Source organism: Pangasianodon hypophthalmus, chromosome 7 (assembly GCF_027358585.1).
Source record: "Pangasianodon hypophthalmus isolate fPanHyp1 chromosome 7, fPanHyp1.pri, whole genome shotgun sequence".
Taxonomy (NCBI): Eukaryota; Metazoa; Chordata; class Actinopteri; order Siluriformes; family Pangasiidae; genus Pangasianodon; species Pangasianodon hypophthalmus.
The window spans coordinates 6,206,741-6,223,701 of record NC_069716.1 but is presented as its reverse complement, the minus strand read 5'-3'; the positions used below and the strand labels follow the sequence as shown (position 1 = coordinate 6,223,701).

Sequence of the window (16,961 nt, the reverse complement as noted above, 5' to 3'; positions counted from 1 at the left end):
CAGTGAAAATGAAAGCAGCTGACAATGAAGCCTGTTTGCTGGCGCCAAACGCATCGACACTCCCTGAGGATTACCCTCAGCAGCACACTCCTGCTGCACATTTATAAAAATGCATTTGAGGGGAAAAAGGGACAGACACATAGAGACACTTGCTTTTGTGTTTTGTTTAGGTTGAAAAATATACATTTATTGGCTTCCACATGAATATTTGATATTCGTCTTCCAAAGTAATTTATGTATTGTGGGAGTAAGCGGTGTTGCAACTAACAGCTTCTCAGAGCAAGAAGACAAACAAAATCTGAAAAAAGGTACAAGGTGGTCTTTAAAACACTGTGTACTGGGTGAAGGCATGAGAAGCACTAAACAGTGCAAGTTTAACTGAAAGACATGAAGAATTATTTCCCTTATCTTGATGTTCATTCACACAAAACATTCATCACTGTTAAACTATTCTCTGAGGTGCACCTGAGTAATATGATTGGTGAGTTTTCACATTTAAACCTCTCCGTGGTATTTCCGTGATAACTCTGCCGCAGGAGAGAATGACATGAAATTCTAGATTTAAATTGTTTTTCATCAGTGTTTTGCGACACTGCTAAAATCTGTATTGGTCTCAGTTAAGTGACCTCTTTAAGCGCTAACTCTTTATCGCTGTCTGTTAAAATTCAATGTATTTCTCCTTCTTGTGTTACGTTTCATCTCTGTTCAACACCACATTGTTTAACGTACAGTGTACAACTGGCCAAGTGTTCATATTCCCTCAGAAATTACAACAAAAGATGTTCTGTGAGTTGCAAAGGTATTTTTCCTTCCCTTTCTCAGAGCAGCAGCTATATAAATCGTCACTTGTCAATTTGTCAACTGTGTGTTTTTAAAAAGTGATCTTTTCAAAGCCTCTCTAAAGTACGTCATATGCTCTTTGAGACTTTCTGTCCACGGGTGCCGGATACCGAGTTTCAGCATCACCGCTTTGGCGTGATCCTGTTCGTAGTAGATGTTGTTGTCCTCGTTTGGATCTTGGGAGAGGATGTAAAGCTCACCGGCGTGCACGTCACTCAGATTGGCACAGAAGCAAGAGGAGTCAAAACCCACCCACAGAGTGAAGCGAAAGTCAGTGGAGCGCGCAGAGTAGCCCATTATGGTGATATTTGCGAGCGAAGGCAGGTCCGAGTCATCTCGGATAGTGTCGCTCGGGCGCGGGTACTGGCTGAAGGCATACGCTTGGTGGTTGGCGACGCGCTCATGGCGCCCAAGGAGATGTGCAAGGTTCGAACCCTCCGTGCACAGGTCGGTCTTAAAGGAAGGGAACTGGCAGTGGTGAATGGAAGCGAGGCCAGCCAGAGACGCCACGGTGGGGAAAACATCAACTAACTCCACCACGCTGCGCACTAGATAGCCTGGGGGAAATCAGAGTGTAAAGAGATGATGGAATGAGACAAAGCCAAGATCAAGGTTACCATATGTTGACATTAGCAAGCGATAAAGCAATCAGCAACCACTTATTTCCTATGACATGTGGCCCAGTGCTGCAATTCCAGCAACAGCAACAAATTAAAATTTGCTGAATTTCTCTTTTTTATGCTTAATATAAAAAGGTGAAGTGACATAACACACTCATTTGCTTCAGTAAGTTTCTTGGACCATTGTGCAGATTCCCTATTTTCCAACTGTTGCATTTGGTTCCTATAAAACACACTTTCAACAGGGCCTGAAAGAGCAGAAAAATGGAAGTTACGGACACCATTCTGGCCACCTTCCAGTACCGACAAAAGTCTGACAAAAGACACAAGTCAAGCAAGCTTCACTGTGAATGCAGATGATAGGACTGTCAGTGTTTAACAGTTGATGTTAAATAAGTAAGGAATAAAACATGACAGGGTGTACTGTTTAATGGTGTAATAACCAAAGACTAGGTGGTGTGACGTGGCCCGACATGAAGCAGAATTATTGTTACCACCAGAAGCATGTCCTGAAATCTTGTCCCACAGCAATCTTTATCATTTTTCATTTATTAATCATTTAGTTATGTTTAATGTTGTGGACTTTTCACGAGACAAATGAGTTCCTGATATATAAAGTTATATCAGATATATATGATATAAACAGCCGTTGCCTCACCAGCCTCTTCCCTATTTCTCTCTTAAGTTAATATGACAAAAATATGCAGCTTGTCACGGTACCAAGAAACCAGAAAGCACAAAACCCCCCTGTCTTGAAGACTCTCCCATAGCGGAAAACTAACCGTTACAAAACACGGACACTCGTAACTACAAATGTCAAATAAATGTCAATTATCTAATTGTCATTTAACTAATCAATGACTGTTATGTAACAAGAACAATGTATATTGTCTTTAATCTGCTTACTATTCGGATTAGAGTATTATTATGACAAAAATGAATTAGACCCAGTGCATTAATATAAATCTGTTATTTACAGAAGTCAGAGCTGCTGTTAAACTAAATAAATCAATACCTCCTGAACAATCAGATTCAAGAATTCAATATGTTGTGGTATAAAACAAAACTAAAATGAACTTTAAACAGAAGTAGTGAATAACATGGAAACCTATGCCTTTTGGCTACTACCGTTTCTTAAAAACAGTAACAAAAACCTTCAAAAAATTAATCACACAGCCACCAATGACAACTTTTATGAGTGTGTTTTCAAGTTTTATCTTTGTTAGCCACAAAAGATGATTTCAGTCCTTGACTGCATTAAAAATAACACAAATTCCAGCTGCTGTGCAAGTTATCAAAGAGAATAAGATATAAAATGATGACTTGTATTAAGAGCAGCACACATTCCCTATGAGAAAATGATTATTAAGTTTGCACAGTACTCCAGACACTACATAGGCATGTGTGTGTTCTTCAGTTTAGGCAAAAAAAAAATTATTTATACAAATCTTTACACAAATCTCTGCTGTAGGCAACACTGAGCTAGACAAATCCTTACACTGGATTTAGGCAGTGTTCCCTTAGGAAAGTGGTACAGACTTCTGCATGAAATTCGAGAGCACAGCTGCAGAATTTAAAACAGTTCCAGTAAGTATAAGAAAAAAAAAAAAGGATACAGCACCTCTACGCTATAGAACTATCATTATACTTTTATTATAATTTTATCATTATAATTATATTATAATTTTAGCGTCTAAATCAAGTAAAACTTATTCAATGAGTATAAGTACTAATCCACTGGATGTCATAACAGTGTAGCACAAGATAGCTGACTGAAAAAAGGGTTAAATTATTCAATTTTACACCGTAGTGCCTCAACGGTACACATAGGAAACGTTTTTGCTCGATTGAAAAGCAAAAGGCAGTAAATGTTCCCTGCAAATTGAAATCAGATACGGAAGAATTGGCTTCATCTAACGGTTCTCAGAGGACTCTCTCACAGTCGATGAACGAGACAGATGCCTCAAGTGTGCTTACCTTCGTCAAACTGCTCCTGTGTGTTTTCAAACACGTTTACATAGGAGAACATTTTCTCCCCAGGCCAAGGCAGAGGTGAGGTCACACCTGGAGCGTACACTATTAACGGCACACGGGTGGCTACGTCAAAGTTGCTGTATTTGGCCCATTCACCGTGTTCTCCAAGGGACCAGCCTGGAACACACACTGCAGTGAGAGTCTGATACACAGTCTCATTTTACTGTCTGCTTCATTAAAGGAGCCAGGTGTCTATGATTAAGGATTTGCTGTCCCATTAGCATAATTCTTCAAATGAAGCAGCGCTTCTTTTCTCAGTCCATGAGTCAGCATGTTCGCTAAACATTACAGTGGTGGAGGTTAGACATCTGCATGCTGAGATCAATGACTGAGATGTATTTTCATATACAGTTCACTTCTGCATCTGCAAAGGATCATCTGAGTTTGTGCTTTAAACAGGAGAGGATTGGAGAAATCTGATGCATCAAAACTGCCATCTAGTGGAAGAAAACAGCAATAGAAAAAAAAAAAACCTGGCAACTAGGTGCAAAAGTTTGTATACCATTAGTAAAAGAATGAGGAAGGTTTTATGAATAAATGCTGAAAAAATAACTTTTTTTATGTATTTGGTGACTTTGGTTTCACAGAATTAACAAAACTGCCAAATAGTGCATGTTCATGTACTACTTTTTAGAATGATATCAGTTAAAAGTTTGCATTTTCCTTTCTGAATGTAATCAAATAATTTCTATGTCCATCCATTACTTTTAAAACTGCCTCCAACTTTTTTTTTTATTTCAGTTGAGCAGCTTTCATACTCTCTATGCTCTTATTTATACATTTGTTATATGTTTGTTTTTTGCAAATCAGAGTGAAATGTTCATGACACAGCTTTGGCTTCATGACTTTTTTTAATAATATGTAAAGATTTTGTCTTTTAATTTGAACAGTTGTTACATTAAAGGTACAGTGGGGGTTGCAAACTTTTGCATTCAACTCTATATATCTATAGCCTATGAAAAAGAATTCACAAACCGTGGTCTGAGGTGAACACCACAATGGTTTCCTTGGCCAGGTCCAGATCATCGAGGGCCTGCAGGATCTTCCCGACCTGGGCGTCCACATACGATACGGCTGCAAAATAGTGCTGTCGAATACGCAGCTACAGAACAAACAGAAAAGCAAAAACAAATATATATATATATAATATATATATATATATATATATATATATATATATATATATATATATTCAGTGCTACACTGATTATATAAGCACTCTACACTCACACATCCTCTTAGCAACCTGCTCACTAATGCAGTTATCCAATCAACCAATCATGTGGCAGGACATAATCTAAGACTAATAATAAATAATAAATAAAAGTGCTGCTGTTTAACAAAGTAAAACATATGATTGTTGGTGTGGTGAAGTTTTTGTTAGGAGACATTTATTTAGCATTTATGAAGGGGGTCCGTGAGATCTATTTTACAATTAAAGGGGTCCCTTGTGACAAAACGTTTGAGAACCTCCGATTTATATATTATTGAAAAGATGATTTAGGAATTGAACGTCTCTCTTTTCGATTATTCTGCATATCTTTATATGCCTTTATATTATAATGCCCCTGAAGCATAACACCTTAAGTACATATTTTTAACTAACTGATATAATGATTCTGAAGGTGCTGCACCTGAAAGTCTTTAGGGATTGGTCCATACGGGAAGCTGACATTCAGAGCCTGGACGTCCTCTCTCTTTCGGATGTCAGTCCAGGGGTTGTAGGCCACTTCGGGAAGCTTTTTAGGAACATCTGGGTCTGGAGCCAGTGTCATGTTCTCAATGGGATACAGCTTGAGGTATTCCTGTGACACAGTAACACGCTGTGTTTTATTTCAACCTAATTTTAAAGTGCTAGCACATGTTTTTTTAAAAAAAAAAAAAAAATCGTATTTTACGTACTGCTGGGATCCTGAAGGGAATGTGAGGTTTGTAGAAGCCCACTGCTAGGAAGAAAGGACTTTCTGTATCTTTCATAGCTTTGAGAAGTCTTATGGCCTCTGCTGCGTTCTCCAGGTCAGGCAGAGTTCTCAACGGCATCTCAGAAACATTCACCGAGCACAGCAAGTTGCTGTGAAGCGTGCCGTCTTTGTTCTTGCAAACCTAAAAGCAGAATCATAAGGAGTTGTGAAGTTGTCAAGGGAGAAGCGGGACATACCCATCACATTCCAACTCCAAATTATCCTGCAGGTCGTGATTTGTATTGTTTGAACATCTGAGCAAATGAAAGAATGCTGCAGAATGCATCAGAAAACATTCTGATACAATAAAGGTGAATTATAAGGTATGTTTCAAAATGAAGGTGTTTTTTTTAAAAAAATAAAATAAAAAAAGAAGGTGTGATATTTGCCACCTGAAACTCCATCAAAATGATTTACTTAATTACATAATTTTCTGTGGGATATCCTGTTAATTTAACATCATATAATCCTGTTACATAATCATCCCTTTTCCATCCCTTTTCTATCACCTACTAATAAGGTCACAAAAGTGGAAAGCACAGAATGTCCACTCCGCTGATTAATACTTGACAGTTTCCTAAAACTCTAATGTGTTAAATAATTGCTACCATTACCATTATCCAAAGACGACAGCACAGAAATCATGCAGTTAATCACAACACCACAAGAAACTGCCATTTTAATACATCACATTATGTGTATTGCACTATTTTCTAGTATTAAAATAAGAATGGTTCTCATTACTCATTCCAGCGGTATCGCTCCATCACCGTTCTAATTTTCTCAAATGTTTTTTGGGTTTTTTTTGCTGTTGTAATGCCTTGTAATGAAAAGCCTTTCACATGGCACTAAGTCTATGCACAATTGCAATATTTTTCTGTCTATACTTAGTTATTTCATGCAACAACATATTTCATGCAACAACAGCCAAATTATTCGAAAAATCAAACAGAGAAAAGATGTCAACATTTTTATAATGATAGTACTATCATTAATTCCTATTCCCTGTTTTGCATAAAATCCTTTGGATGGACACCAAAGCAATTCTGGTGCGCATATCTGCATTATGAGGAACATCATAGTTCAGATTTGAATTTGAAAAAGTCACTGAAAGAAATAAAGACAAGTTCTGTCTGATTCAGTGGCATGAAAAAGCGTGCATAATGTAAAATCAACATATAGCGACTCTAAAATGACCTATAGCAGGGGTGGACAATCTAGACCCCTAGCTAAAAGGCTGAAAAAAGGATATGAAGCCATAGTCTTGATAAAGTCTCTGATGATAAGGCATCCTGTTTCCATCGTCAATAAGAGGCCAGGAAGTCTTTGGCTAAGATTTCGGTTGTGAACTGTGGTGATCCTTAGTCACAAAGTTTAAAAAAATAAATGTTATTTTTGCTTCATTTTCACTCAGTGTATAAATTTGAGGTTGCTGCGTGCTGTACTAGGATTGTAGTTATAACAGTTTCGGTCTTCTTCTGTCACTGTTTCCATTTCCACATCCCTTTGTATTCATGGTTTTATAAAGATTATTATGGTCTAACCAGCTAATTAATATGCCTAGTAAAAATAGTTCCTACCAACAGCAAAAAGAATATATATCAAATAAAACTTTTTATTTCAGGAAAGTCAGTAGGGAGTAAAAGTTTTTTTCTTTCTCTGGTTTTTTGATGAGTAAAGTAAATAAACGCTGATGACCATTATATCAACCGACTGAACATGCTTGTAAATGTGAATGAAAAACATAACAGGAACACATGTTTGTCCCAGGCACCCTGACTAGCGATCTGTCCCACCAGTGTATTGTCTCTAATTAAATCAAATCTACAGGTTAGGAAGCAAGCAATTAGGACAGGGTGGGTACAGTTTAGGTAAAGGGCCACATTACAGTTAGTCCAATGACAAAAGGGCTGCATAAAAAAAAAAAAAAAAAAAGACAAAATCATACATACAATATATGGCCAAAAGTTTGAGACACCTGACCATCACACCCATATGTGCTTGTTGAACATCCTATCCAAAATTTAGTCCCCCTTTGCTGTTATAATAATCTCCACTCTTCTGGGAAGGCTTTCCACTAGATTTTAGAGCGTGGCTGTGGGGATTTGTGATCATTCAGCCACAAGAGCATTAGTGAGGTCAGGCAGTGATGTCAGACAAGAAGGCCCGGTGCTCAGTCAGCATTCCAGTTCATCCCAAAGGTGTTCAGTGGGGCTGAGGTCAGAACTCTGTGCAGGACACTCCAGTTCCTCCACTCCAACCTTCATAGAGCTCGCTTTGTGCACAGGAGCATTGTCATGCTGGAACAGGTTTGGGCATCTTAGCTCCAGTAAAGGGAAATTGTAATGCTACAGCATACAAAGACATTCAAGAAAATTGTGAAACGTTGTGGCACCAGTTTGGGGAAGAACCACATATGGGTGTGGCGGTCAGGTGTCTACAAACCTTTTCACCATATAGTGTATATCTTTGAACTTTTCCATTTAAATGAAATGAAATAAGGGTGATCATTGCTCTATTTTGCTCCCTAGTGGAAGAACAGAAGTTTTTTCAAATCTTGCAGTTTAATTATGGTCTACACGATGATTTTAATTCAGATTCTAAATTCATTTGGTGGGACGGATTAGAGCCTTTATCAGGCCGGCCCCAGCCCGTAAGCCGACACCCCTGAACTAAAACAATGTAGCAAGCATGCACGCTCTCTCACACACCAACACACTAACCTTCCTCTTTTCATAGCTGAAAGAGGGTGGATGATACGGTGGTACAGACCAGCTGTATGGGTAATCATCCGTGTGATTGGAGGCGATGCCTTTATATCAGACACAAGACAGAGACATCATTAGTGCAAATGCAGACAACATAGTTATACGTTATGGGTGTGAGGAATGTTTCTTATTTACAAACAAGGCAGAAATAGAGTAAGGGAATGAATGGACGTTTGAGTACCAAGAAGCCTGGCACAAAACCACTGAATGACTTTAAAAAAAGATCAGTCACCTGGATGGAAGACCTTCCCCACAGACAGCGTTGTGTAGCCGTTGGATTTGAAATACTGCGGCAGGGTGGTGTAGTTGCCTGCGCTGACTCTCCAGTAGGAGTTGAAGTCGTACAGTCTGGTGGTGTCTGGCCTTCGACTTGTAAGGAAAGATGTCCTGCTTGGGCCACATACTGCTTGCTTAGCAGAAAGGAAAAACAGCATAAACTTTAAAAAGATATATAGAAATATAAAAGCTTGCTACTTAAAGTATATAAGCAATTACGTGCGTATATAATACAAGTCAAACATTTTAAATTCATCTCCTTATCTGACTCGAATGTACATGTTTTTCATAATCAGAAGGGTTAGTCTTATTTAAAATTTGACCTACATACGTACAAGTCAGACAAGATTAGCATTCCAAACATCTGCTTTTTCTAGTAAGATATATCTGAAGAAGAATCCAGGAAGTAAGTAAGTTGTACTTAAGCAATTCTTATACAGCAGTAAATGGTGAGCGAATTACGTATGTGTGTGTGTGTGTATATCTGTATAATATATGTGTGTGTGTGTGTAATCTTTCCAAATACCCCTGCTGAAAAAAAAACAATAGAAACCATCATAGAAATTCTAATGGTTTCCACTACAAAGACCATTTCAATCCATCAGCTGTTAACCAGTAAAACCGTGTCCATTATACAGTAGGACATATTAAGGATGTAGGTCCATAATGGTATCCACTAGACATAACATGCCACCAACAGAAGGCAACAAACTACCAGTAGAGACATACAGGGACCATTACAGTTTCCAATAAAACCAATACAATTACCATTATAACCATTAAAACCATTACAAATTCTATGAAGGTTTCTTTTGGTTTTTTGGGGGGGTTTTTTCAACAGGGACTGTAAAGTACAGTGTGTAAAAATTGCTGATGTGATGGATTTGGATGGAATTAAAAACACAGACTTGCTCAGATAAAACCAGTCCGAGTCCAAAGTTGTACAAGATAACCTGCCCTTTACGGTCACCTTATCTAAACCCTAAAGAAAGTTTGGAAACTTCTTCACTAACTTCTTCATTAAACTGTAGAGAGGATGTCATGAAGGTTACATTAACAAAGAAATTCAAACATACAAGACAGTTGACTTGTTTTAACATTTTTCAGTCATGACAGGTTCATGTGTGTTGTTTAATAGCATTGATGTCTATACTATTTTACGAATGTCTAAACTTTTGACAGGTAATGTATGTATGAATCCTATAGCCATCTTCTAGACCACAGGTTCCAACCTTGGTCCTGGAGTGTTTTTTAGTGTTTTCCCTACCCTAACACACACACACACACACACACACACACACACACCTTACGCTGTTAATTAGCCGATTAGCTGATTGTGGTGTATTAGAAAAGGATAAACAGTACAATGTACAGGACAGGGAGTTGTCCAGGTCCAGGGCTGGGAACCTGGGTCTTAGATACAGAGACTGATGATTAGATCTGTGTGTAAACTCAAGCTACCTGTGCAAAGGCGTTGTAGAACACAGTGCTTTTAGAGGCAAGTTGATCAATATTGGGTGATTTCACCACTGGATCAGAGTAGCAACCCAGAGTGGGTCTCAGATCATCAGCTATTATGTACAGCACATTTAACTTCCCTATGAAGAGAAGAAAAATCAAAGGTTCATAAAGTGCAAGCAGAATTACTTGCAATATAATTAACATGGGCTAAATGATTACGTTAATTAATTCCATAATCACAAAGAGCTGCTTCATAAGTGATGTGCAACATAATTACTTAATGAATTAGTGATATAGGGAATCATTATAAACATTAGCGATGTGTCAACAACCTGTTAGCTAGCAGGCTACCTTTTGCAAATACACACAGGTCCAGAAGGTAAACCATAAATAAAGGCAGCCATATGTGAGCCCTTGAAAACATCTTTAACCTTATTAACACGTCGATGCGACATCACATAAAAACTCCAGAAAGGTCTGCATTTTAAAGCCCAGACTTCAGACTTTCCTTCGCCGTCTTTGCTTCCTGTTTGGGTCCTGAAGCCCCGCCTTCTGTGTGACTCTCCCCATATAGCCGCTCCTATTGGTCAGCTGATCTGTCAATCTGGTTTACACATCAGCGGTATCTGTTCAGTGCTCCAAATATCCGTGTTTCTGCCTATGTTGGGATTTAAACCCAAAGTGGGCGTGGCCTAAACCGGAAGAGGTTTATTTTATTTTATTTTATTTTATCACTATGCCCCTGGAAACACTGGAAAAGTGTGGCTCTGACTGTTTTTCAACCTCAGCTACATCCCTCAAGTTCATAACTGGTCTCAACTAGAGATGTGCATAGGACTGTTGTTTTTTTTTTTTTTCCACATGCACAGTTATTATTTTTGTTTGTACCTTCCCGTGATATTTCTAACAAATTTAGCCAGTTTTATTTCACAAAATATAAACAAACTAGTAGCCTAATTTAAACCAGTACAACCCTGACCAGGCAGCTACTAAGGATGAATGAATAAATGCTGTACATGGTAATGGTAATGGCAATGCTGTAAAATGTTTCTGTGTGATTTTTTGTTTTGGTAAAGTGTTGAGATACAAGGAGCAGCCTGAAAAGATTCAGTGTGCCTAATTCTACAAGTCTCACCTACGTAATGTTCAATTGGATTGAGATGTGGTGACTCTGAAGGCCCAAGCATATGATTTACATCATTTCCATACTCCGTAAACCATTCATTGAGCCCTCGTGCTATGGATGGGGGCGTAGTCCTCCTGGAAGAGACCACAACCATCCAGATAGAAAGGTTTCTTTATAGAATAAAGCTGATCAGTACTTTGTAATGATTTGCAGTAACGCCTTTATTTAAGGAGAAACATGGACACACACCATGCCAGCAAAAATAAATGCACCCCACGCCATAACGGAGCCGCTGGTTAATTAATTTCCTTTAACCAGGAACTGACCAAAACTGATTTTACTACTTCATCTAGATGCAATTTACACCACAATCTATTCCTTACACTGACTGTTTGTACTACTATTAATAAACAGGTTATTTAATGAACATGCTGTATATTTTATTGTCAAATACGTTTTATGAGACTATTAGTAATTACTATAATTGATGCTTAGGAAGAAATGCATAGTCACAAATCATCCACATGACCAATCAATACATTATAAGGATAAATTCAACAAGTAATGTATGGGTTATGTAGTGCATCATGAGATATAGTGCTCAGTATCCATTGCGTTTGAACCACTGGGCCCTAGCCACTACATCATTCGCATAGTCCTTCCCTGTGGTCTTGATGTCCATGCCCTCAAGAGAGCAGACATTTCCTGGGCCAGCGTTGTAGGCTGCAATTCCTCCTGAAACAGGACAAAGCATAACAGCTAACATCTTTCAGTGAATATACAACAGTTTACGTTTAGCTAAGTAAGGAGAAAGACGTGATGAAGCATGCCGTTATAGGAAAATAATCAATGATGTAGTGGTGTGATGCATCCAAACCTGAAGCAGAGTTACTGTTTCCAACCTGAAGTTGATTATTTTCCAATTTTATTCCTTTTATTCCATACAAATTTGTAAATGATTACATTTTAAAAATTTATTAAAAAAATAGCACATCATAATTTTTATCCATTTATATGTACGTATGCTGATTGTCGTGGAATGTCGTTCCCTCACCAGCCTTTCATTTTTTCTCTCTTGAGGTTAATAAGACCAAAAGTGTAGCTTCTCAGCTATACTTATAGGGATACAAGCAAGCACAAAGCCTTCTGTCCTGAAGACTTTTCCATGTCAGAAAACGTAAAGGAACAGCTTTAATTCCAACTGTTACAAAGTGCGGACACCTGAGACTCCTTCGATAAATGCTAAATAAACGTCTTCTCACAGAAAATTTCACCATTTCAGTCTGTTTATGTGGAGCACCATAGTCCCTATGTACATAGTCCCTATGTAAGTTGTTACAGAAAAATGATAACATGTTAGAACCAGTGCATTAATAAACCTTGTAGCAGGAACTACTATCTGAGTCATGTTATAATGGAAAATTAATCAACACCTTCTGACCAATCAGAAGCAAGAGCACTGGTTGACTATTAATCAATCAAAATGTCAGTTTAGTTATTGTAGCATATAAATTTTTTTAAAGTATTACAACCAAAGTTAAAGTACAGTCGCAGATCTTTTTACTTCTTTTTCACAAAACAGCAACAGAAGTGACATAAATGTGACAGGTTTTACCTTTAAAGTGATCCTCCTTGGACCAGTTTGGGAATTTTTGTTGAATTGTTTTAATGAAAGTGATTAAAATATCAGTAGCTTGGATGATGTGCTCCTCACTGTTCCAGGCTCCCACTGGACAGTGGTAACGTTTGTCAACCTAAAGAAAAGGGTATCACATCTGTCATGTATCTCGTGTTAGAACAACATTTAGTCATTTAAGGTGGAACGTTAACAATGTTTGGTGCAGCACGATACGTTTCAGCTCAAACTGGCAGAATTATACAATTATAGAAAGAACTACTAGAACATGTCTGGACCTTTAGCTTGTATTGTAATATGGTTGTGTCACTTTCATCACTCATGTGTTGTTTCAACAAACCTGCATAAGTCCAAAGGCATTGCCGTGATCTCCCCAGCCATCAACGAGCCCTGATCCACACGATCCAGCCCTCGTCTCTCTAGATATGATGCCTGCGATCACAGCTGGGTCTATCTTTTTAGCTCTGGCAACTTTCATGATAATGGTCTTGTACTGGTTCATCCTCTCCAGATCAACTGCAGCCATTTTATGTGAGGCTTCCACATCTTTAGCAACAATAAGTTAAATGTTGGTTTAAAATTGTAACATAACAAGAAACAGGTGCAACAAAAGTTAAGCCACATACCGGCTACAGTGAGGTTGTCCTGGGAAGCCGTTTGAACAGATGCTCCAGTCGTGGTGATCTTCAAGAGATCTCCAAAAATGCAATCTGGAAATAAATAAATAAACAACTTCGAGCTTACTTTAATGATAAAACAGTTCTTGTGCAGGCTGACATGTGTATCATGTGAAGTTACATTTACACGTTTGTATGGCATGTTTACATTTCTATTTATATTCCCTTGATGAACAGAGTCAGGGGAGACAGACAGTCAGACAGCATACTGCGATATCCCAAATTTCCAGGTTTGAAAGCTTCCTTATTATTTAAGAGCAGTTTTTTTGAGTTAATACTTTGGTTTCAACTTTCAAAACACAAAAAGGGGGTTGTGTGACGAAATTTAGATCTAGGCCTATGTAATTTTGGCAGTAATAGCCTACCAAAAAATACAATCCCAAAACAAATGAAAGGGAGACTATGGGCATATTTTAGAAAAGTAGCAATATAGTAGCAATATTCCTAATAGATAAGATTAGATTCAACTTTATTGTCACTGCACAGAGTAGACGTACTAGTACAGTGAAATGCAGTCTAGCATCTAACCATAATAACCATCCGTCCATCCATTTTCTGTACCGCTTATCCTACACAGGGTCGCAGGGAGCCTGGAGCCTATCCCAGGGGACTCGGGGCACAAGGCGGGGGACACCCTGGACAGGGTGCTGACCCATCACAGGGCACAATCACACACACTCACACACTACGGACAATTTGGAAATGCCAATCATCCTAGAAAGCATGGAATTTGGACTGGGGAGGAAACCAGAGTACCCAGAGGAAACCCCTGAAGCACAGGGAGAACATACTAACTCTGTGCACACAGGGCAGAGGCAGGATTCGAACCCCAACCCCAGAGGTACGAGGCAACAGTGCTAATCACTAATCCACCATGCCCCCTATAATAACCATAAGCTGAAAAAACGGGGGAAGAGCTTGCTATTATTGCGGTAGGACATTAACGCATGCGCAGTACAGACCGCGTCTCTAGCTGATCCGCGCGCACTGATTGTTCAAAGACGGTTTCGCTTTCGTTTTCAACCTTGTAAATATAAACTTAAATAAAACAGAGACGCGACATAAAACTGCAAAAGGAACTCGATCATAGCTCAGTGCGATCCATCGCTGGACTAAATAAAACAATTTTCTGGTACTGTGTGTTACTTTTATCAAAATGTTCGGCAGAATATTTTTAGTGTTAAATGTTTATTTTGTGGTGAATGTTTAAATTGTTTCTCACCAGTATTCATGAGTTATGGCGAAGTGGCGTTGATCTGTACTGGACTGTCTGAGCAAAAAATCTGTCAGATGTGTGCTTGTTAGCAGCAGGAGTAGTAGGAGTTTAGCATAAAGATTGACCGTGTTGCCCTTCTGATGCTAAAACGCAGGATAAAAATAGCGGTGCAGGACAGGATTCCTCTTTCTCTTTATCCCAACAGGGAGGGAGGGAGGGAGAGAGAGAGAGAGAGAGAGAGAGAGGTGGGGGCTTCGGGGGCTTCGGGAAACAGTGTGAAACAGAGTGAATCAGAAAGGCAGGAGACTCATCTGAACACAGAGCAGGAAATAGGGCCTAGTGTATTTTGCTTTGTGAAAAGCTTTGTATTCTGTTTAACCTGAATTCTATTTAAATACCTAAACTCTTCACTTATAATTGTATGTCCTCGATAGATTTATTTGTTCGATGAACTAAAGTCAGAAAATTTGTGGGCAGATGAACAAACAGAGAGATCAGATAGATCAGATAGATCTGTTCATCTGCTCCTCAGTATATGAGGCATGATGCCATGATGCCAGCATTGGCAGGTCAAGATGTGGTAGACTCTTACACAAAAAGACTGAGTGCTGTATTACATACAAGCAAAAATATAGATATTTTATTTCCCTAACACATTTCTATTTCTGTTTTCCGTTTCTATTTGTTCGGGTGCCAGGCGGAAAAAGAGCTGACATGAAAAAGTGGTTATCCCAAGCAGACATACATACATACATACATACATATATACATACATAAATAACTCATGGCCATTTTGGACTTCTGTACTTTCTAGACAAAATTCAATACCAGGTAATTTCTTCAGATATAACAGATAGGTCTGTTCATCTGCTCCTCAATTTATGAAGCATGTCAGCAGAATGATGGAGAACTGACCTAAACTGATAGATAAATAAATAAATAAACAACAAACAAATAAATAAAATGATCGAGAACTGATCTAAACTGATAAATAAATAAATAGAGAACTGACCTAAACTGATAAATAAATAAATAAATAAATAAATAAATAAATAAATAAATAAAAATGATCAAGAACGGACCTAAACTGATAAATAAATAAATAAGCAAATAAATAAATAAATAAATAAAAATGATCAAGAACGGACCTAAACTTATAAATAAATAAATAAATAAATAAATAAGATCGAGAACGGACCTAAACTGATTTTGATGCTTCGTATTTTTTTTATTACTCTGGTAAAACATTTCTTTTTCCCAGTAATTTTGTCGTAGGCCCAAAAAACTTTTCCATGACACTGATTTTGAACCTTCATTAATGAGAGCACAGTTCAGTTCTTGTGCAGGCTGACAGAAGTGTGTAGACCTTCACAAAACATTCACACATTTTGTGTAGGAGCTCTGCCTTTTAACATCAGCATACACTGCTACGAGTTACCACTCAAAAATACACCAAAAGTGTGTTTTTTTTCCTCCCAATAAAAAATGGCAGCTGGGCTAATATATACACGAATCTAGAAAGATTGAGAGATGTTTTATTTTAACGGACACCCTGGAAGCTCCGCCCCCCTTCCATCCCTTCTCAGGTTAGTAATGTTTTGACCAGTGCTTTTATCTCGTATCCCTCACTTCCTGTCAAGGTAAATGGAGAATGTTTTGAGTTCATTAATGTGAAATAAAATCTATTAATGTATGTTTGACTTAGTTAACTTTAGACAAATACAGTATATAGTCCCTGGAATGGGAGATCAGTCCATTGCTAAATGGTAAATGTTAAACTCCATAGAGCCAGTAACCCGAGCTCATGATTTTATATATTTAATGTGCTGCTTGATCACGAGCTGTACTTCACATCATACGCTTTACATTTATGTTATCTTACCTTCTTGTACCAGAAGTAGAAGTATACTGCACTGCTACTGCATTGTTGTGCAGAAATTCTGTGTCTGTATAGTCTTCAATTATGAATGTGTATTTTATGGTACAGTGAGAATGCATTATGAATGTAACTTTATGAAGGAGTAAGGAAAAGGGTTTAATTGGCACAACAAAGCTAATCAAAGACATGTCATCTTGTGTTAGAACAAAACTACAGAATTAAAAGCCTGGTGTGTGTCTCCCTTTGGCCCCCTGCATTGTAGTTTAAATGTTCCTCACCAATTGTAGCAGAGGATCCACCTTTACAAGTTTCCATGACTTATCCCGAAGTTATAGGCTATATGTTGTACAGCTGTTTACAAAAAATAAAATCCTGATGGCCTAATTTTCTACTATTATTACCACACAACTAAATGTGTAGCCTTTCTGAGACTAATATGCAGCCAATAATGATACAGGATAGGAACT

The 16,961-nt window shown here is 38.1% G+C and overlaps 2 protein-coding genes across 4 annotated transcripts; both read right to left on the bottom strand.

Moving 5' to 3' along the window:
- Positions 1 to 153: 153 nt before the first annotated feature.
- ids (iduronate 2-sulfatase) lies at positions 154 to 10,589 on the bottom strand. Of its 2 annotated transcripts, XM_026940803.3 has the most exons (9): positions 10,312 to 10,585; positions 9,961 to 10,097; positions 8,456 to 8,633; positions 8,179 to 8,267; positions 5,397 to 5,597; positions 5,129 to 5,299; positions 4,470 to 4,596; positions 3,438 to 3,611; positions 154 to 1,397 (listed from the first exon to the last, which is right to left on the bottom strand). In XM_026940803.3, exons 1-9 carry the CDS (start codon positions 10,382 to 10,384, stop codon positions 850 to 852), a joined length of 1,698 nt encoding a protein of 565 aa, XP_026796604.1. In that variant the 5' UTR covers positions 10,385 to 10,585; the 3' UTR covers positions 154 to 849. The 2 variants fall into 2 exon arrangements, with proteins under 2 accessions (XP_026796604.1, XP_053091517.1); XM_053235542.1 differs by lacking the exon at positions 3,438 to 3,611 and having other exon boundaries at positions 10,312 to 10,589.
- Positions 10,590 to 11,282: 693 nt separating this feature from the next.
- Positions 11,283 to 16,895, bottom strand: LOC113542785 (lysozyme g). Of its 2 annotated transcripts, none has more exons than XM_026940544.3 (5): positions 16,773 to 16,895; positions 13,349 to 13,432; positions 13,063 to 13,268; positions 12,702 to 12,840; positions 11,283 to 11,821 (listed from the first exon to the last, which is right to left on the bottom strand). In XM_026940544.3, the coding sequence occupies exons 1-5, from the start codon at positions 16,807 to 16,809 to the stop codon at positions 11,688 to 11,690; spliced, it is 600 nt and encodes a 199-aa protein (XP_026796345.1). In that variant the 5' UTR covers positions 16,810 to 16,895; the 3' UTR covers positions 11,283 to 11,687. The 2 variants fall into 2 exon arrangements, with proteins under 2 accessions (XP_026796345.1, XP_026796346.1); XM_026940545.3 differs by lacking the exon at positions 16,773 to 16,895 and adding an exon at positions 14,622 to 14,820.
- Between the last annotated feature and the right edge of the window lie 66 nt (positions 16,896 to 16,961).

Bases quoted from the DNA above. Each gene is read 5' to 3' on its own strand.
- ids (XM_026940803.3), bottom strand. From the start codon at position 10,384: ATGTTTTCAAGGGCTCACATATGGCTGCCTTTATTTATGGTTTACCTT. The intron at 10,098-10,311 runs GTAGCCTGCTAG...TTCTCTTCATAG, and splicing joins CCTGTGTGTATTTGCAAAAG to GGAAGTTAAATGTGCTGTAC. The intron at 1,398-3,437 runs GTAAGCACACTT...GATTTCCCCCAG, and splicing joins ACAGGAGCAGTTTGACGAAG to GCTATCTAGTGCGCAGCGTG.
- LOC113542785 (XM_026940544.3), bottom strand. From the start codon at position 16,809: ATGGAAACTTGTAAAGGTGGATCCTCTGCTACAATTG. The intron at 12,841-13,062 runs GTTTGTTGAAAC...CCTTTTCTTTAG, and splicing joins ATGCCTTTGGACTTATGCAG to GTTGACAAACGTTACCACTG. The intron at 11,822-12,701 runs GTAAAACCTGTC...GTCCTGTTTCAG, and splicing joins CAAGGAGGATCACTTTAAAG to GAGGAATTGCAGCCTACAAC.